At 58.1% G+C, this 20,255-nt stretch overlaps 1 protein-coding gene across 1 annotated transcript in view; it reads left to right on the top strand.

Annotated features, from left to right (window-relative positions):
• The window catches only part of NFATC1 (nuclear factor of activated T cells 1), an 82,267-nt gene that overhangs the window by 43,667 nt on the left and 18,345 nt on the right, over positions 1 to 20,255 (top strand). The window contains exon 9 of the mRNA XM_069468329.1: positions 3,704 to 4,393. Coding sequence (XP_069324430.1) covers positions 3,704 to 4,393 — 690 coding nt within the window. The remainder of the gene's footprint in view (positions 1 to 3,703; positions 4,394 to 20,255) is intronic.

The raw sequence follows: 20,255 nt of genomic DNA, 5'->3' as shown, positions 1-20,255 counted from the left end.
GGCATCTGGCTCGGGGCTGATAGACCCAGACGCATCCAGAGACTTCACCAAAAAGGCACGTCCGCCCCAGGGCGGGCAGCCTGGGGACCGTCTTGGTTAAGTGTCCCTGGGTTTATCCCTAAGAGGGGTCTATGGCACGGCCTCCACGGGCCTTGCGGTGAGAGGACCCCAAGCCGCCTAGGGGGTCCCAGTGCAGCCTCTGCTCGTCCGGGGCAGCGGCTGCCTCAGCCCTGGGCCCACTCCACACCCTCAAGGCGAGAAGACGCGGCTCTGAGGCAGCCCCAGGACGCCGGCATTCCGTGTGGAAACTGTGTCGCCAGCTTGCACGCCCGTGTCACCGCCATCCCTGCACCGAGAGGTTCCCAGGAAGAATGCGAGGTGGCCGGGGAGACGCGGGAGTTAGTCGGTGCCCTCGGCGGTTTAAACAGGTCGTGAACAGCAGGCACTCATGCTCGCAGCAGCGGACACCGCCTGGCCCCCCACGACGTCCCTCTGGAGTCCCCAGGCCTGGCCCAGCCACGCTCGCGGCGTGGTGCCTGCGTGTGGCAGGTGAACCACGGCTGTGGCGTTCCCTAGACGGCCGTGTTTGGGCCGAACCCTCAGCGCCAGGCAGAGCAGTTGGGTGAGAGTTTTTAAAGAGCTCAGGGGATGCCTCATGGGAGAGACAGGCTGGCCCCCGCGCCTGGCGTTTCTGGGTCTGGCTCAAAATCCGGTGCGGTGGAGAGAGGATCCCAGCAGGGTTTGAACACAGCCTTCCAGCCACACGCTTTTTGCAAGACCATAAACTCTGAAAATTGCCCATCTGATTTAGAATTTCAGCTTTGCTGCTGTGAACGCCAGCTTTCTGCACCAGCCTCTTGGCGAGACCTGGACCCCCCCACCGCCCCGGGCCGTGTTCATGTGTCTGGGCTGTTTCCGGGACAGCCGCGTCCTAGTCCGCGATTCACTGCTGGGCCGAGCCAGCTTCCCTGGGGCCGGGTCTGGCTCTGCCTGGCGCTGGCGGCTCTGGATTTACAGCCAGCCAGAGACGGGCTCCATCAAGCCGGGGCTGGGGTCCCCTGCAGCCCGTCTGGGTAGGGCCGTGGGGGAGCGGGGCGAGACCCCAGGGCCTCCGCACACGGGGCTCTCCTGGCTGTCGGGGCAATGGCAGGGCCAAGAACAGGGCAAGCTGTCGGGGCGACGGCTGACTTTCTGATGTGGAGCTGTGGGTCGCAGAGCTGTTTCTAATCAGCGGAGTACGCATCTCCACTTGGCGGCCGCCCACTCCCCCTGGGAGCCGCATAGGCAGCCAGCGCCCGCCGGTGCCGTGTCTGTGTGTCCCTGGGCCACAGAGCAGCCGGCAGCAGGTCCGAGCGGGTGGCAGGAGGCTGGCGAGAGCCTCACAGCAGACGGGCTGCAGAGGGAGGCCTGGGTCGGAGGCTGTGGCCGCCCGTGGCGTCCTCACCGCAGGAACCCACTCTGGGCTGGGGGAGACGGTGCGAGGTCCGGTTGCGAGATGGATGGATGCCCCTGGCGGGCGCAGGGTGACATCAGGGCTGTGACCTCAGGGCTGTACCCGAGTGAGCCGCAAGCAATCTGCACTTGCAGGCCGCAGCGGGAGCCACCCCACCCCAAGGTGGCCACCGTGGCCTGGCCGGCTCTCTGGGCCCCTGCCTCCTTCGCTGGCTGGGGTGGCCCACGGGGGAGAGTGTGAGCCACGCGGCTCTCTTCCCGACGCCATGGCACCCTCACCTGCTGCCGTCTCTGCCCCGCAGCTCCGCCCAGAGACAGCATCAGTGCCGGCTCCAGATGGCACCTGCCTGGCGTCACCGTGTGGTGGCCGAATCGTTACGTCACGCCTGGCTGGCCAGTGGTCCGCGGTGTCTCGTGGGCAGTGTTTTGGGGTATGATTCTTGAGTGACCCTATTCCGTCTTCCAGAGCCCTGGCGGGCACGAGAGGCAGGTCCACCCTGGCGGTGACGCAGCGTCCACTCCGGGACGGCAGCAGTGCGCTGGCGGTCAGCGTGCCCACGACACAGACCGGCCGCGTATCTGCGCTAACCTCGCGCTCAGGGGCCTCCAGCCAGCGCTCACCAGGCTGCGGCTGGACCTGTCCTTGCAGAGGGTGGGGACGCCTGCGGGGTTGGGGGGGGGAGCAGGACGCCGGGAGGGAGGAGGAGCTTCCCGAGCAGGCACACGGTCGCCCCCGTGGTGGCATGCGTGCCGTGCTGGTGCCCTGACGCTCGGCGTGCAGGGAGGACTCGGCGTGCAGGGAGGACTCGGCGTGCAGGGAGGACGCGTCACAGATGCGAGTGAGTGAATGGAAACGGGGCCGGAGACGCCAGCGTGGAAACAGCAGAGCAGTCCCTGGGGAGCCCCCGGCAGCATCTCTGCAGGGAGACTCCGGGCAGATTTCCCGCCCAGGATGGGCCCTGTCTGGTCCAGTCCCCAGTGACACCTGTGTCTCGGGGAAGGAGCCTTCGCCAGCGAGCGGATGACCTGTCCCAGCTCACGTGGCCTCCAGGACGGGGCGTCAGCAGCCACGGCACAGGCCCTGCCCCAGGCCGAGCTTCAGGAAAATCCATCCGAGCGTTCACAGCTGTCGGGCGCGTAGGCACCCTGGGCCACGGTGGGGATCCGACTCTCGGACGTGCGTTTGTGCCGGGGCCACATGCGGGCCCCGGGGCTGTGACGGGGGCACTTTTCCTCCTGTGGCTGCCGGAACCCACCGAGTGCAGCGCACGGAGAGGCGCAGAGGCGGCTGGGGCGTCTGAGGACAGCGCGGTGTCCGCAGGGCCGTGGGAGGCAGCCGCGCGTCTGCTGTGCGTCTAGGAGCTGCTGGGCGTTGCTCTCGGTGTCACTCAAACGTCCAGACGTCTTCTCAGCGGCGCAGGGGCCGAGACGACAGCCTGTCAGGGAGCAGGGCAGGATCTCTGTGGGGTCCCCGGAGGGCCCCCCGCCCTGGCAGGCACCGCTGCCCGTGTCTTCCTGACAGTGCCGTGGAAACTGAGGCCCAGAGGCAGGCGGGCTCTGGCAGAGAGTGAGGACGGGCCGGTACGAGCCGTGGAGGCAACGTCTGCCCCAGGCTCCTCCTGTGTCCTCAGCTTTCTCTCGAGGGATGGACGGGAGAAAGGTCTAGAAACAGCGGACAGGTCCCGAGTTCCACCCGGGGCTGCCGGGGGCCTGGCGGCTCTGCGTGGGCCGCCCGTCCAGGAGGGAGGCGGGGGCGGGCGGGCGTTCTGGCCCACGCAGACGCGCTGTGCTTCTGTCCTGACGGCGTCTCTTCTGTGGCAGCGGTCGTTTATCTCCTCAGCCGGGTTTGACTGACTGCCAAGGGCCACTTTGCTGTGTTCAAGTTCACCAAACGCGCAGACGTTAGCCACAGAGCGTCGGTAGCAGAGACGCAGTGGCGCACGCAGGCTACGATTTCGCTCTGATGGCTGCCAATCCGCGGGCCCCTGGGCCCAGACGCCGCTGCAGTTTGCACACGGGTTCACGGCATGTCAGTGCTGGTGCGGAGTCCAAGGAAAACAGGCTCCGCAGTATTAGAACCAGCTGCCGCTCTGCGGAGCCGTGACTCACGCTGCTCTTCCACTGGGTGGGAGGGCCGGGCTCACGCGGGACCGTCGAGACGCTGTGTGTTTTGCAGGGGGCGTCCCAGACACAGCCCGCCCCGTCAACCATCTGCAGCCGTGTTGACTTAACTTTTTCTCTCTCCGCGCAGTTCCCATTATAAAAACAGAGCCGTCTGACGATTACGAGCCCACTGCAGCCTGTGGACCGGCGAGCCAGGGGTTAAGTCCCCTCCCGCGACCGTACTACAGCCAACAGCTGGCAGCCCCGCCCGACCCCGGCTCCTGCCTCGTGGCCGGGTTCCCGCTCTGCCCGCAGAGAAGCGCCGTGATGCCCTCACCACGCAGTGCCAGCCCGAAGCTGCACGACCTTTCTTCCGCCACCTACAGCAAGGGCGTCGCCGGCCCAGCCCACTGTCACCTCGGACTTGCGCAGCCGGCCGGAGAGGTCCCCGCCGCTCAGGACGTGCCGCGACCCCTGGCCGTGCACCCGGGCTCCCCCCAGCAGCCGCCGCCCGCCGTGCCGCAGCCGCAGGTGAGTCCTCGTCCCAGCAGCAGCTGCCCCCTCGGTCGGCGGCGCACGCTCTGTCCCGACAGCCCCCCCGCCCCGCCTCCGCCCGCCACCCAGGAGCCACCCTGCTTGCAGCCCTGCAGCCCGGCGCACCTGCCCGCGATGGGCCGCCAGCAGCACCCCCTGCCGAAGGTCCAAAGGGACGCGTCTCCGACCGCCCGGCCACGGTCCCTGCCAGAGGTGCGTGAGGACAGTGGCCGTAATTTGGCCCTTATTCCTGTAACGGTCAAGCGGGAACCCGAGGACTTGGACCAGTTGTACCTGGACGACGGTAAGTGCCCGCCGCCCGGCGCCGCGCCCAGCCGGCACCGCCGCCCAGAGCTCTCGGAGGAGAGGCGTGCGGGTGAGCTGACTGCGGGAGCCCGCGTGACGTGCGTGCAGGTCACGGTTCCTGGGGTGTTGTGGCAGCACGTGTGTGGGGCCGTGGCGTCGCCACTGGCATGCGGCTCCGGTCAGCAAGGGCTGGTCTGTGGCTCTGCCTCTCCGTGAAACCCGTCCGGGTGGCCTTAGGGTTGAACCCGGGTGCCCAGGTGTGCTGCCTGACGCTGGACAGAGCGCTCCTTGGCGCGAGGTCAGAAAGTCCTGTGTCCTCGAGCACCAGCCCAGCCAGGTCCTTGGTTCCCGGCACATAGGAGCCTCTTGAGTCTGGGGAACAGTGTTTGGGTGACGGCTCGGCTGAAGGTGGTTCGCTGTGCTTTGTGCAGCCACACACGTGTTAGGTGCCGTGGCAGCCCCGCCAGGAGCCCCGTGGGCGGAGCGCGAGGGGGCTGTCGGCTGCGATGCCAGCCCAGGTGCAGCGGCCGTCTCGGCGCTGAGGCCCATGGATGTGGCTGTTGGAAGGGGAGGCCCGTGGACGCCTGTGGCCACACAGACTAGGCGCCTCCCAGCGCTGCCGCCATCTGCGAGTGGTGGCAGGACTCCCGTCCGCGTGTGTCTGCGTTTGAATCACGCACTCTGGATGCGGTCCCGCCGCCCGGCCGCAGGATTGCTCAGACCCGTAACCAAGCCTGGCGACCTCATCAGGCGACGACTCTGTCCCCGCCCTGCGCGGGCTGTCTGCGTGGGCGGTGGGCGTCTGTTGGGCACAGTTTTCCCCGACACCTCTGTTACAGTGACAGGTCTGTGCCATTGGCTTTTCTGCCACTGCACTGATCTCATAAACGTTAAGTTTTCCTCGTGTTCCAAGCGGCCCTTTAGTTTTGGGGGGCCCTTTGGCAAGAGCGTCTAGAGGTGGTGGCCGCATGTGCTCTGTGCCGGTCCCCGCGTCATTCTGGCTGGGGCGCGGCCGCCTGGGGAGCTCCTTGTGAGCCCGCGGACAGCCCTGCTGCAGGGCCAGGGCCTCCGTCCGCACAGGAGGGGACAAGGCCCGCCAGACGCTTCCCTGCTGCTTCCTAACTCGAGGCCACGGCTTTCCGAGGAAGACGTGTGCAAATAATTGAGCCCCAGCAGTGTCCAGCCTCGAGCCCGGTGCCCTGGTGTGTGGTGAGAGCTCAGTCCCCAGGTCGGGCTGAGCGAGCTGGGCCAGGGCTGACTGGCCACGCGGCTGAGACACAGGCCAGGCGCCCACCCGAGCGGCACGCATGTGACACCGTGCGGAGCCTGCCTGCCCGCATGTGTGGACGTGGGGAGACAGACTGGTGGCTCAGGGTCCTGACACTGCTCTGTGTGCCCCCGGCGTGGGCATAGGTCAGCTGAGGCCGGAGCGTCTGTCCAGGACACCCAGCTCTGCGTCACCCTCAGGGCCCTCCCCACCTGCTGGCCTGGCCTCCTGGGGCCCTGGAGGCCAAGGCCCTCGCCCAGCCCCTTCAGGAAGGCTCCGGCCCACGTCCTGGGAGTCCTGCTCTCCAGACACCTGCGGACAGCCCCGTGCACACTCCCGACCTCCCACCGCGGTGGGGCTGCTTCCTGGCCGGGCCCCGTCCTTCCTCCCCAAACCTCCTCCTCGGCTCTCGGGCCCTGGCCGTCTTCCCACTTGGAGGTGCAGAGTCGCGTCCCTGTCCCAGAGCCCTGGTGGCTCTGTGCTACCGGAGAAGAGGCAGCCTCAGCGTCCGGCTGCAGCCTCCCTGCTGCCCAGCCCCGGACTGGAAGCATCGTGTCCACTTACGTCCTCAGGAGACGCAAGGCTGGCCCTGAGGGCCGGCCCTGCACACGTGAGACTTTGCCTCTGTTGTGGGAGCAACTTACAAACCTGTTTCCATTAGGTTTGTGCAACCCTGGACCGGCTGTGACCAAAACCTTTCCAGCGTCAGCCGTGAGATCCAGGCGCTGCCACTGGGGAATCCGGGCAGCCGGGCAAGGCCTCTGCGGAGCCACCCCACTTCCCACTGCAGCTTCCCCCACTCCCCTGCCCACTCGCCACATGGCTCATCCATCAGCAAAGCCAACTTCACTGGGGTCGTCTCAGCACCATCCCGACCAGTTTCCCGTCTTCAGGACAAGGGGAGGCCCTGCAGCCTCTGCCGTCCCCGGGCTGTGTCCCACGTGGGAAACAGGCCCCGTTGCAGGGAGGAGCGCTCGCCCTGGCACCCGGGGACATGGAAACGGCAGCAAAGGCTGAAGCAAAATGAAACTCCACAAATTCTGGCTCCTTAGTGGGTAAAAAGAGACACTCAGAGTTGTGTGTTCACACAGCAGGGGGAGGATCGGTGCCGGGCACTGGGGGGGGTGCGGTGTGTGGCTGTGGACCCCCCTCGACGGTATCTGTAAGTGGGGGCTCCCACGCAGTCCTGTGCCCCTTGCGCTGCTGGTGACCAGACCCCAGGGTCTTGTTTCCCCCAGGCCCGAGATGGGCACGGGGCAGATTCAGTCTCCAGCCTCCCAGGACCGGGCAGTGATCGTGACAGATGGTCACCTCCAGGGCGGAGACAGGCTGGGGGTCCCCCCCGCCCGGCACATGGCGCCACCAAGGACGCCACAGGGACCCGGCCTGGCCGGACCCCGCGGCCCTCGGCACCGCCGGCAGCAGCGTCCACTTGGTCGGTTCGGGATTTCGGCTCCTTGGTCTGAGCAGCGCATCGAGGCAGTGCAGCGCGGCCTTCTCTCGCTCACGGCGATGCCGGAGACCGCCAGGCCCGGGGGAGTCAGAGAATCTATTGTGCACGCTGGTTTACATTTCTTTTAATTGGGTTTCGATTTTGTTTTCTGGGGATGTAGAGTGGAAAAGGCAATAGTGGGAGAGCGTGTGCACGTCACGGGTCTGCGGGGCGGTGTGCATGGAACGGCGTGTCCCGTGGGCCCGCGATCAGTCTGGCGAATGAGCTAAAAGGGGAGGCACTTCCCAAACTTCCGTTTCTCTCACGGAATTCACACCTCGAAACGAAAAAGGAATCCCAGGGTTTTTTTCTTTTTTGAATTCCTTTGTTTTTCAGTTATTTCTACTCTTGAGTTTGTCTCAAAAGTACTTGGCCCATACGTAAATTTCCTTCTTTGTTCCAACAATCTTCGTAAGATTTAGCTTTTGGTTTAGACTCCTCAAGCACGGCAGAACCACAGAGGGACGTTTTTAAAAATACTGTTTTTCTGGACCTCATGTTATTTTAAATGTGGATTTTTAAAAACATGCTATAAAGTTGTACGTGAGCTGTTTTTATAGTATTACTTCTCTGCTCACCGTGGAAACCGAACTGAGTGACACTTTCTGGCTCCAGATCCTCTCGGGCACATATCTGGGCAGCTTAGGCACGCGCGCACACACACACGTGTGCACACACACGCATGCATGCACACTTGCACACACCGGCATGCACACGTGTGTGCACACCATCTCGTTCCATGCACCTTGCAGGACGTGTCTTCTGAAACGTCTGTGAGGCGTGTGGCATCTGCCCTGGCGCTCACGCGTGCCCGTGCCGACTGGCCGCTCTGCTGTCGGGCAGCAGCTCCCACGAGCCCTGCAGGGAGGCGACTGCCCGCCGCGCTGGGCTGGCCACGGACACAATCAGGCCTTTCAGCTTCCTCACGAGCTCCTGGTTTCCAGAGTCTAGATGTCATTAAAACAACAAGCAGGTAGACGCGGCGGCCCGGAGCGTGTCTGCCCCGAGTCTGGGGCTGAGCGGCTCCCTCTCCCGCCCCTTCCTGAGCCGACTGCTCCGGAGAGACCAAAAAGCTTCCCTCATGGAAAGTTTTACTAAGCTGGCCCCACGCCCAGGGCTGAGGCCTTCCCCACTGCTGATGATGATTGAGAGTCTGCACCGCAGCCGTCAAAGGCCCGGAGTCGTTGACGCTGTGGACGGGGCCACCCCGTGACAGACAGAGAGTGAGCTCGGCCCTCAGCGCAGCAGGCCTGCCGCGGGCGGCGAGGCACGCAGACCACCCTGCGCAGGGCCTGCCGTGGGCGAGCAGGCTTCCCGGGGCCCCTGAGGAAGGAGCTCTTGGCATCAGTGAGGCCCCAGCGCCAGGCTGAGCCGTTGCTCGCGGGGCGGGACTTGACTGCTGGTTCCCAGGGGAGCCGGGCCGGGTGGGGCCGCGGCAGCCTGTCTCAGGCCCCAGCAGTGCGTCAGACAAGTGTGCAGACACCAGCTTAAGCGTCTCAGTGTTTGTCTAGATGTTTCTCTCGTGTAGCTCTGACCCGAGTGTCGCCTGTGACCACCAGAGAGACTGTTGGTGGGAAAGTGACAGCACGTCGAAAACCTGTCACTGCTGAACTCGGGCACAGCAGCAGCCGTGACCTGCCCCTCAGTAGAGGAAGACACGGAAACGCAGGCTGACTGCGAGGTCCGCTGAGTAAGGTCCCGCAAACGCAGGGTGCTGGGCTGCCGGCTGCCGCCTTCACGGTCCCCAGGCCCTCGGCTGCACGACGGGCTGGGTTGTGACCTGTGGCTTTGGGGCAGCCTCTGCCCACCCAGGCAGGGAGGCTGAGGGAGGAGGACCGGCCTTGACCGGGGCGTGTGCAGCTCGCGGACGGGGGCGTTCTCGTGTCTACTGGGCTCTGGCACCATTCTCAGTTGCCTGGTGTAGACATTAACTGTGCATGTGGAATGCTTTGAATTACACGCTATTTCTGATGAAAATACCCTTCCGCAGTCCAATTATTTTCTGTCAACTTAGAGGAGAAATTCAGTGGTATAGTTTCCAGCTATTATTAACCTTCTGCCTTTTACTCCTTCAAAATCGGTCTTAGCTTGTTTCCCCTTTAAACAGAGAGTTGTTTGAAATTATTGATTCGAGGGAAGGAAATAGGGGTGGGGTGGAAGGGAAGCAAAGGGCAGAGCTAGAAACACCTTTTGGGTGTGTTTGGTGCCAAAGGGAAGTCACGACCAGCAGAAACAAAGACACCAGAACCGACACTCAGAGGTGACCCAGCATTCGGGGATGTGGGGCGTGTCTGTGACACTGCGTCACTCCTCACAGCAGGCTCTGAAGAACAGCGCGGTGTCGGTGCATGAGTGTCTCATTATTGAAATGCCAGTTCTTCTCCTTGTGTAGATGCACTCAGTTTTCCTCTTGAAAACAGGTTAAAATCTTTACGGAAATACTTTGAGTGGCGTCGTGTGCGTTTCACACCCGGCCGTCTCACTGTCCCGCCGCCTGTGCGTTTTCTCTCTGAAGCTGACACGTTTCCAAGGGCCTCTTACGTCGGAACCAGCCTCTCTGCGGATACCCAGCCTGTGAGCCAGCAGGTGACACGCTTCTGTGCTGTGTCTGGAGCATGAAGCTAAAGCACAACAGCCACGTGCGGAGAGCCCAGCTGCCGAGGGCTTGTCACAGCCGCACCTCTCTGGGCACAAGGGGACGGGGCGGCGGGGGCTCTGCCTGCGTCTGTCAAAAAACTGGCCTCATCACTTGCACCAGCCACTGGGCTCCCCTGCCCCTGGGGCTTGCTTGGGCACGGCTGCTTCTCGGTGTCTTCCTGAGACCAAAGCGTGTTCTCGCCCGTGGATTCCTGCGCAGCAGAGAGTGATGGACTTGCGGATGTCCGCCGAGCCCAGCGCAGATGGACATGCAAACAGAAACCCAGTGGCAGCAGTGGGCTGCGCCCCTGGCACCCGGCCTCCGGCTCTCCGAGGGGAATTCGCCCTCCGACAGTCCTGAGGGAAGGAAAAGCTGCCCTCGCTGACCTCTCCTCACACACAGAGAATGGAGGCTGGGAGAGAACCGTTACGTGACTGGCTCACGGCGCAGCCGCCGAGCCGCAGAACCCGGAGCTCAGCCACAGCCCACGGCCCAGGCCGAGCTCCGCTGCTGATTGTCTCTTCTCTTTTTTTTTTTTTTTTTTAAATCATTGTCATACTACTGATTATTTTTTCCGCATTAGACATGTGATGAGCAAAGAGTCCTACCCAAATGTTCTACCTTTTAAATACGAGTTGGCCTTGCAAGCCAAAGAGGACCATGGTACGTATTTTCTTTTTCATCAGAGTTTCCGAGTATGAACTGAGGCCCTTTTGATAACTTCAGAAGGATCGGAGGAGAGACGGACGGGCCTTCCGAAACGGTGGAGAGGGCCTCAGGGAATCAGCCCTCCCCCAAAAGCAACAGAAATACTGGTAAAACTATCAAATCAACCATTTCAAAATCTGGAAGTTAACTAAAAGGACAGAACAAATTGAAAAGCATTTTTTCAAAAACAAAACTGGGCCTTGATAAGGGGATTGTAGTGTTTTGACTTGGAGCTGTTTCCTCCCCCTCCCAGCTCCGTGGAGTACCATGAACAGCCGACAGCGCTGCAGACTGTGCAAAAGCCCATCCCCAAAGCGCAGCCAGTACCGTGACCAGTCGTGAAGCTCCCCGGAGAAGCCCGTTCCCAGGTGTGCTGGGAACACCCGTAGTTGGCTGCTGTCCTGGTCATCGCAGCCGCCCCAGGGCCGTGATCTCAGCTGGGGCCACGGGAGCCTGGCCCACCAGGGACCACCAGGGACTCAAGTCCTGGCGTATTCCCGGGCATCGAGAGGGCCCTGGTCACTCACCTGGCTGACCTTGGAGCCACACAGGGGCAGAGAGAAAGCCTCGGCTGCTGCTGCTGGAAGGTGAGCCTGAGGCCCTCACACACGTGTCCTGGGTGAAAGGTGGAAGACTTGCTCGACAGCTGAAGGATTTAAGGAAACCTGACTGATAATCACAGACCTTTAAACTCTGCTAGCCTGAGGGTGAGCCCTAGGAAGCCCAGCTTAAAATAGAAACAAGATGTCTTTTAAGAAGGAGAACAGAGAACTTAGTGTCCACACACGGCAAGGAATAAGCTACAAAATTAATCCAGGAAAGTCACTAATCAAATAAGCAACAAGGGTGGGGCCAGAAACAACGACAGATCCTACTGGGAGGGGTGGGGGTTTGTTCCAGAGTTGCTACAACACGTTGTCAGTCCCGCCTTGCTCTGAACCGGAGCGTCCACACACGTGCCCCGATGTACACCCGTGCCCTAGACGTGCACACGTGCCCACACACGTGCACAGATGTGGACACGTGCCCTGTGCACAGGGAAAAACCCACAGCCACTGAGCGGCTCACGGGATGGATGGAGCAGCAGAGGCTTTAAATCAGCTATTATAAATAACGTTCAAAGAACCAAAGGAAACTATATTTAAAGAATTACAGCAAAGTATGACAAACATGTCTTACAAAATAGAGACTATTAATGAGACCAAAAAAATTTTTTTGAAAAAGAGCCAAGTAGAAACTCTAGAGTTGAAAAGTACAATAACTGAAATGAACAATTCATTAGAGGGGCCAACAGCATCTTTGAGCTGGCAGAGGAGGAGTAAACAGCTTTGAAGACAAGTCGGAAGACTGTTGGGTCTGAGGAACAGAAAGAAGAAAGATGACAGCCTCGGGACGTCACGAAGCACCAGACGGGCGTCACGGGCGTCGTCGGGAGAGCACAGGGACAGAAGGTAGAAAACATATTTGAAGAAGTAATAGCCAAAAACGTCCCAAATTTGATGAAAAAGTTATTCTGCGCATCCAAAAAGTCAACAAAATTCAAACAGGGTGAATTAAAAGCAGTTCACACGCAGACACATCACAGCCAAACCGGTCCTGAAAAGCGGCTGTTCCGATGCGCAGACGCCTCCGTGAGCCGCGCGGCGGATCTCTCGCGAGAACCTGACCTCTCGCGGGAGCCGTGGGTGCCGGGCGGCGGCGCGCGGCACGTTCGAAACGCTGAAGGGAGACGCCTGTGGGCCGAGAACCCCGCATGCGCCAAAACCAGCCTTCAAAGATGGAGGAGGAAGGAGGTCACGCTCGGATCAACAGACACGGAATTTGTTGCCAGTGACGTTGACCTGTGAGAAATGCTACAGGGAGTCCCCCAGGCTGAGGGTGACTCAGACCCACACAAAGAAATGAAAGGCGTCGTGAAAGTGATTACTTAGCGCAACAAAAAAGACACAAACGTGCTTCAAACGCTGCTGCTTCTAACTGGTGTAAAAGAAAACCGTGGCAGACGGTGATTACAGAACTGTGCAGATGGACTTATCTTCTACAAAGATGTCATTTCTGTGGCGATAATAACGCAAAAGGCCAGGGAAGGAAGTTAAAGCAAAGTTCCCATATGTTATCCAAACCAAGTATTAGTTTGAAATAGATTGTTTTGAGTGACATGTATGTTATAATCTCCAAAGGAACCACTAAGAAAACAACTGTATAGATATAATAAAAGACAAAAAGTTCATTTACATGATATGCTAGAAAATATATATGTAACACAAAAGATGGCAGTAATGAAGAACAACAGCAGCAGCAGCAAAACTTGCACAGGGCATGTAGCAAAGGAATAGCAAAATGGCAAAAATAAATCTTACCACGTTGATAATTAAATGTAAATGGACTAAACACTCCAATAAAAAAGAAGAGCTTATGAGACTAGATTTAAAAAACAAAATGAAATGAGTCCAGCTATATGCTGTCTAAAAAATATTTTAGATTTCAAGGCACAAATAGGTTGAAAGTATGAGGATAGAAAAGAGATAATCATGAAAATAATGATCAGAAGAGATCTGGCGTAGCTTTACTGCTATCAGACAAAGTAAACTTTAAGACAAAAAATGTTACTAGAGACAGAGAGGTCAGTGGTAACGTCCCCTTTTATCATTACAAAATTGATAAATTGAACAGCATGATGATAACAGTTGTAAACATATTTTTACAAAACCCCATTATACGTGAAACAAAAACTGACAGAATTGACCAAGAAAGATTAGGGATGAAAGAGGTGATATTACCACTGAGCCCTCAGAAATGAAAAGAATCATAGAGGAATACTATAAATAACCTTATGCCAACAAATTTGACAACCTAGATGAAATGGAAATATTCTTAGGAAGATACAAATTACCTACACTGACTTGAGAAGAAATAGAAAACTATGAATAGGCCTATGTCAGGCAAAGAAAATGAATTAATAATTTAAAATAGTTCCACATAGAAATGCCCAGGCCCAGAGAGCTTCACTGATGAATTCAGACATCAGGACACTGGCACCTCCCAGATCACGCACGTGAGAAACCACCACAGCCAGTTCAGGTTGTCTCGTACGGGCACACCTCAGGGACACTGAGAGAGATGGCTCGGTTCTAGACCACCATAATAAAGCAAGTCACAAGAATTTTTTGGTTTCCCCCTGCATATAAAAGTCAGGTATGTTTACCCTATACTGTAGTCTATTAAGTGTGCAACAGCATTATGCCTAGGAAAACAATGTATATACCTTAATTTAAAAATGCATTATTGTTAAAAAATACTAACAGTCACCTCAGCCTTGAGCAAATACTAATCTTCTTGCAGGTGGAGGGTCTTCCTCGATGTGGGTGGTGCTGACTGGCCAGGGCGGTGGTTGCTGCAGGTCGGGGCGGCTGCGGCAGTTTCTTAAAATAAGACAACAGTGAAGTTTGCCACATCGATTGACTCTTCCTTTCACAAAAGATTTCTCTGTAGCACGCGATGCTGTTGGAGAGCATTTTACCCACAGTAGAACTTCTTTCAGAAGTGGAGTCAGTCCTCTCAAACCCTGCTGCTCTGCCAACTAAGTTTATGGAACATTCTAAATCCTGTCATTTCAACAGTGTTCACAGCATCTTCACCAGGAGTAGGTTCCATCCCAGGAAACCACTTTCTTTGCTCATCCTTAAGAAGCAACTCCTCATCCATTCAAGTGTTATCCTGAGATTGCAGCAATTCAGTCCCACCTCTAGGCTCCACTTTTATTCGAGTTCTCTTGCCGTTTCCACCACATCTGCAGTGACTTCCTCCACTGAAGTCATGAATCCCTCAAAGTCATCCATGAGGGCTGGAATCTACTTCCTCCCAACTCCTGTTAATATTCATTTTTTGATCCCCTCCAATAAATCACGAATTTTCTTAATAGCACCTAGAATGGTGAGTCCTTTCTAGAAGGTTCTCAATTTACTGTGCCCAGATCCAACAGAGGAATCACTGTCCATGGCAGTTCTGGCCTCACAAAATGTCTTTCTGAAATAGTTAAGACTTGAAAGTTGAAACTACTCTGGATCCGCGGGCTGCAGAGTGTGGTTGTGTTATCAGGCATGAGAACAGCACTCATCTCCTTGTACGTCTCCACCACAGCTCTTGGGTGACAAGGTGCGTTGTCAATAGGCAGGAATATTCGAAAGGAATCTCTTTTCCTGAGCAGGTCTCACCAGGGGGCTTAGACTATTCAGCAAACCATGCTGTAAACAGGTGGGCTGTCGCCCAGGCTTTGCTGCTCCATTTCTAGGGCACAGGCAGGGTAGGGTTAGGGCCCTAGGGCTTTCAGGATGGTGAATGAGCACTGGCCTCACCTTAAAGTCACGGCTGCATCAGCCCCTAACAGGAGAGTCAGCCTGGCCTGTGAAGCTCTGAAGCCAGGCATCGACTTCTCCTCTCCAGCTGTGACTGTCCTAGACGGCATCTTCTTCCAGGATGAGGCTGTTGCATCCACATTACAAGTCTGTTGTTCAGCGTAGCCACCTGCATCGGTGACCTTGGCTAGCTCTTCTGGACAACTTGCTGCAGCGGCTACATCAGCACCTGCTGCTGCACCTGCACTTCCGTGTTGTGGAGACGGCTCCTTTCCTTAAACCTCATGAACCAGCCTCTGCAGCTTCCAACTTTCTCCTGCAGCTTCCTCACCTCTCTCGGCCTTTGCAGAAGTGAAGAGAGTCAGGGCCTTGCTCTGGATTAGGCTTTGGCTTAAGGGAATGTTGTAGCTGGTTTGATCTTCTGTCCAGACCACTCAAACTTTCTCCACATCAGCAATGAGGCTGTTTCACCTTCTTTCCAGCTGTGCGTTCACTGGAGGAGCACTTTTAATCTCCTTCAAGAACTTTCCTTTGCACTCACAGCTTGGCTACTGTTTGATGCAAAAGGCCTAGCTTTTGGTCTGTCTTGGCTTTCAACATTCCTTCCTCACTAAGCTTAATCATTTCTAGCTTTTGATTTAAAGTGAGAGGCCTGTGACCCTTCCTTCCAGTGGACACTTAGAGGCCACTGTAGGGTTATGAATGGGACTAATTTCGATCCTGCTGTGTCTCAGGGAACAGGGAGGTCCGAGCAGAGGGAGGGAGCAGGGGGACGGCCGGTCAGTGGAGCAGCAGAGCACACAGCACTTACCACTGAGTTCCCCGTCTTACGTGGGCACAGTTCGTGGCGCCCAAAACAATCACAGCATAGCACTAAAGATCACTGATCACAGGTCACCATTGCAGATATGATAATAATGAGAAAGTTTGAAATCCTGTGAGAATTACCGAAATGTGACGCAGAACGGCATGAGCACGGGCTGCTGGGAAGTGGTGCTGCTGAGAAACCTGCCTGACTCGGTTGCCACAAACTCTGACGGGTGCGACGCGCGCTGTCCGCAAAGCACCGCGGAACCGCGTCTGCTTGTGTGTGAAGAGCCCGGGGAGGCCAAGCTCTCGCGTTGGGGAACGGCCTGCAGGGAGGAGGTGGGGACAGTGGTCCCCGTGACTGGCCGAGGGGCCTTCCAGGGGCGAATATTCTAAGACACGACTTGGTAAAAGCACTAAAAAATCACTGAATTGTCTTGAAATGGGAGGACTGCGTGTTATGTGACATAGGTCTTCAGAAAGCTGCAGGTTAAGGGGGCCGGGAGGGCCTAGCAGCACAGCGCTCTGTGTACTTCTCTCACGGGGACACCAAGCGTTTTGTTAACTCCAGAAAAGAGACTGGTGGGACAGACATTGGCTGGAGGTTTGTGCGTCTGGTACAGCACAGGAATGTCGTCAGCCACGACGCACGAGGGAGGAGGTTTCGGAGGAAGCGGGCCTGCTCCGGGCCGTGTTTTCCGTGAGCTACACATTGCAGCCGCACAGATGGGTGGTTCCTGTGTTCCCCAGAAAAGGCGCGGAGAGGTTTGTCACCTGGATCTTCCGTCCTGGGGCCTCGGCCTTTCCCAGGCCACCAAGGCATTGTGTGCGCCGTCCCGTCGCTTCCTCGTGGGCCCACCCGGCTCTGGCGCAGCTGCGGGAACTTCTGCCTACGCGGGTGTGGGGCCCAGTGCAGCTTAGTGTCAGCCTAACCGGGTCTGAAACGCTCGAGACCAGAGACACGAGGCTTCCAGAGCTCCAGGCTCGCGTATGCCCCTCCACGCTCGGTCCCTGGACAGCTTCCTCCAGGGAGTGTGAGGAGGAATTTCTGGTTCTATTTTTATACGACGAGGACACAGTGCTGACGGCAGATTTCTCTTAGGGAATGAAATATGCAGGCTTCCCAGTGAATTGCTGTTTAGCTACATTGAGGATTAGTTTTGGAAACACAGACAGTGCCGCGAGCTCCCGTCCGCGCTGCTGTTTGGCAGGAACGCGGCCCGCGTGTTTCTGACCAGGACCGGGTGGTGCTCGGTTATGTGACTAGGGGTCAGGCGTGGAGTTTTGAGGATCCTCCTACCCTTTTCAGTCTGAATTTTGAAACAGGTTCTTCCCTCCCCCCAACTACAGCTGGACACTTGTTCCTGTTAAAGGACAAGGAAAGCGTGGCCTGCCAGGCCCTGGGGACCCCGGCCCCTCCGGGTCTGACTCGGGACGGGGGGCCGTGCTCCTGGCCCCCGTGTTCCTGTGCTAAGTGGGCAGATGCTGCCACCAGGAGCTGCCACTGCGGGGGTGGGGGGGGGTCTGAGCGGGCGTTATCACCTGCCTCCCCCCAGGGCGCAGTGCCGGCGGCTCTATCAGGCCGTCCAGCTGCTGCTGTTTCAGACACGGCAGGAAGCAGGCCTGGAAACAGCCGCGCTTGCAGCCTCGGGACGGCTGAGTCGCCTCGGCCCTGGCTCCACTCAGAGCCAGTTTTGGGCTGGCACGGGAGGAAAGGGGGTGGCAGGGGGCGTCTGGTGGCACGGCCCGCCCCCCCCCCGTGCCAGTGTGGCCATGTGCACCAGGCAGTGCATGCCCCAGAGGGCACCAGCCAGAGGGGCCCGTCCGTCACCTGGGCCGTGGAGCCCTCGCTCTGCCTGTGCAGTTAGGTCCCAAGCCCGCACCAGTGACCTCGCAGGGCCCAGAAGGTCACCCAGCAAGGACAGCTCGGGGCAGCCTCGGGAGGGAGCCTCTGCTCCGTGTGTGGTGAGGCCGGCGCCAGCCCTGCTCCACGCAGACCCAAGTGACCCTTCCCGGCTCATCTTCTCAGAGCCCCAAGGGACAGCCCTCCCCGGGCGTGGGTGACAAGAGGTCTTGGGGTCAGTAGCTGAAGACCCCTGGGGTCTCGCTTCTCCTCCCTCTCTAGGTGTTCCCAGCACCAGCGACGCGATCAGTGTCTGCACGTGGTTTTCTGCGAGAAGCCACATTTAGGACGGATCCCTTCGCTTACCCCCCACGGGAGCTTGGTCGGGGAGTGGCCTGCCCAGAGTGACACTCAGCATCTCCTTCCTCTCCCACAGTGGCTGCTGCCAGCCGTCTGTAAACCGCCATCCATCACTTAGATTTAAGAACCTAAACTTTAAAACAAATTAAACTCTTGTTGACATTGTAATAAAAGTCAGAACGGAGCCGAGCAGCTCCGTGAAGTGACTCTCAGGCGGGTTTCTGGGATTCCCGGGTCGGGCTGCAGCGAGCCATTTCCTCTTGGCACAGGCCGGAGGGGAGGCCGGGCGGGGCCGCGGCGTGTGTGGGAGGGTGGGTGTGGCACACAGGCGCTTTTTCATGCATTTTAATTTAAGAAAAGAGCTCAAAAGTGTCTGTTAGAGCCTGTCTGTGCTGGGGTAAAAGGAAAATTAAAAGCCCAAGTCACAAGTCTGACCGTCCTCCAAGATTTTGTCCAAACTCCGCGTGGCTGGGAACGGGGGGGCTGCACCCCACATCCTCCCTCCTCTCTGCCTCTGTGTAGCTGCCCACCCCCCCGTCTCTCATCACTGTGTCAGCTGTAATGTTTGATTTTTAATGATTCTCTTTCTCTGGCTGAGACGGAAAGGGTGATTTCCCCGGGATCAGACGCCAGCTTTCCGTCCTCCGTGCGGCTTCCTGCCGTGACGCTGTAGGACTGAAGCATCGCAGAGAACTGTGGATGGAAACTAGACTGTTGATTAGTGTGACGAGCCCCTGGAGACGGGCGTGGCTGGCCCTGTGTGGCTGGGCCATGGCCCTCCGGCCCCTCCCTACACCGTGTCTCCGCCTTCAAGGCCGAGCCGGCAGTGGATGGTGACGTCCGGCTTCACCTGCCCGTTGCCCACCACGCTCCTGACCTCGCCTCCAGCCTCCCAGCCTCCCGCCTCGGCCTCACCCCCGGCGGTCGGGACAGCGGGGACCCCTGGGCAGAGTGTGGCACACAGATACCCCAGGTGATGTCTCCAGGGCTCTGTCAGAGCCCTCTGGCCCTCAAGGTGCCGTGAGTTGAGACGTGTTCGCTCACCGCAGCAGAGCCCCCGTCCCGACGGTGTCCCCGATGCTGGGCTCCTTTTTGCCCAGTTCGATCACTTTCTTGATGTCAGTGATTTCCATGTGATCAGGACAGTGTTCTGATGACATGTGTAAGCGTGGTCTGCACACAAATGTGCTGTCTGTACACAAGCCCTTGGTCTGCACAAGTGCAGTCTGTACACAGATGCGTGGTCTATACACGGGTGCAAGGTCTGTACACGAGCCCTCGGTCTGCACATGAGTGCAGTCTGTACACAGATGTGTGGTCTGTACACGGGTGCGTGGTCTATACACGGGTGCATGGTCTGTACACGAGCCCTCGGTCTGTACACGAGTGCAGTCTGCACAGGGGTGTGTGGTCTATACACGAATGTGCTGTCTGTACACAAGCCCTCGGTCTGTACACGAGTGTAGTCTGTACACAGATGCGTGGTCTATACACGAGTGTGTGGTCTGTACACGGGTGCATGGTCTGTACACGAGCCCTCGGTCTGCACATGAGTGCAGTCTGTACACAGATGTGTGGTCTGTACACGGGTGCGTGGTCTATACACGGGTGCATGGTCTGTACACGAGCCCTCGGTCTGTACACGAGTGCAGTCTGCACAGGGGTGTGTGGTCTATACATGAATGTGCTGTCTGTACACAAGCCCTCGGTCTGTACACGAGTGCAGTCTGTACACAGATGCGTGGTCTATACACGGGTGTGTGGTCTGTACACGAGCCCTCAGTCTGCACAAGTGCAGTCTGTACACAGATGCGTGGTCTATACACGAGTGTGTGGTCTGTACACGGGTGCATGGTCTATACATGACCCCTCGGATTGCACATGAGTGCAGTCTGTACACAGATGCGTGGTCTGCACGCGGGTGAGCTGCACGTCTCAGCGTGGGGCCGGACACCCACTGGCTCCTGGAGAGCCTGTCCCAGCCTCTGTCTGCGCCGACTTCCTCACGCTCCGTTAGGGAAATGGGCCAAGATTCACCCTGAAGTGCAGTGAAGGTGCCGATGCAGCTATAGAGTCATCTTCTCTCCGAGTTAGCAATTACTGTGAACAAACATCTCTAAATAGCTTGTTCTCTACATAGTCAGTCTTTTTTCTGAAGACATATTTTAAGCCCTCTTAAGAAACTACATTAGGTAAACAGAGAAGGAATTAATGCTTAATTTTCCAAACAGAGAGCTCATGGCCCCCCAAAGGGAAGAAATTCAACAAACACAAGACAATATGCAAATTGCCGAGCGGGACTCTCCCTGCGCCCTGCGCGGCGGGTGCTTGGAGCCGAGAACTGCGTCTGTTGGAGCAGAGCCGGCTCCGAGCTCGCCGAGACGGTCACA

Source organism: Eulemur rufifrons, chromosome 5 (genome assembly GCF_041146395.1).
Source record: "Eulemur rufifrons isolate Redbay chromosome 5, OSU_ERuf_1, whole genome shotgun sequence".
NCBI classification, from domain to species: domain Eukaryota; kingdom Metazoa; phylum Chordata; class Mammalia; order Primates; family Lemuridae; genus Eulemur; species Eulemur rufifrons.
The sequence above is the reverse complement of the archived record's forward strand: the minus strand, read 5'-3'. Positions and strand labels throughout refer to the sequence as shown.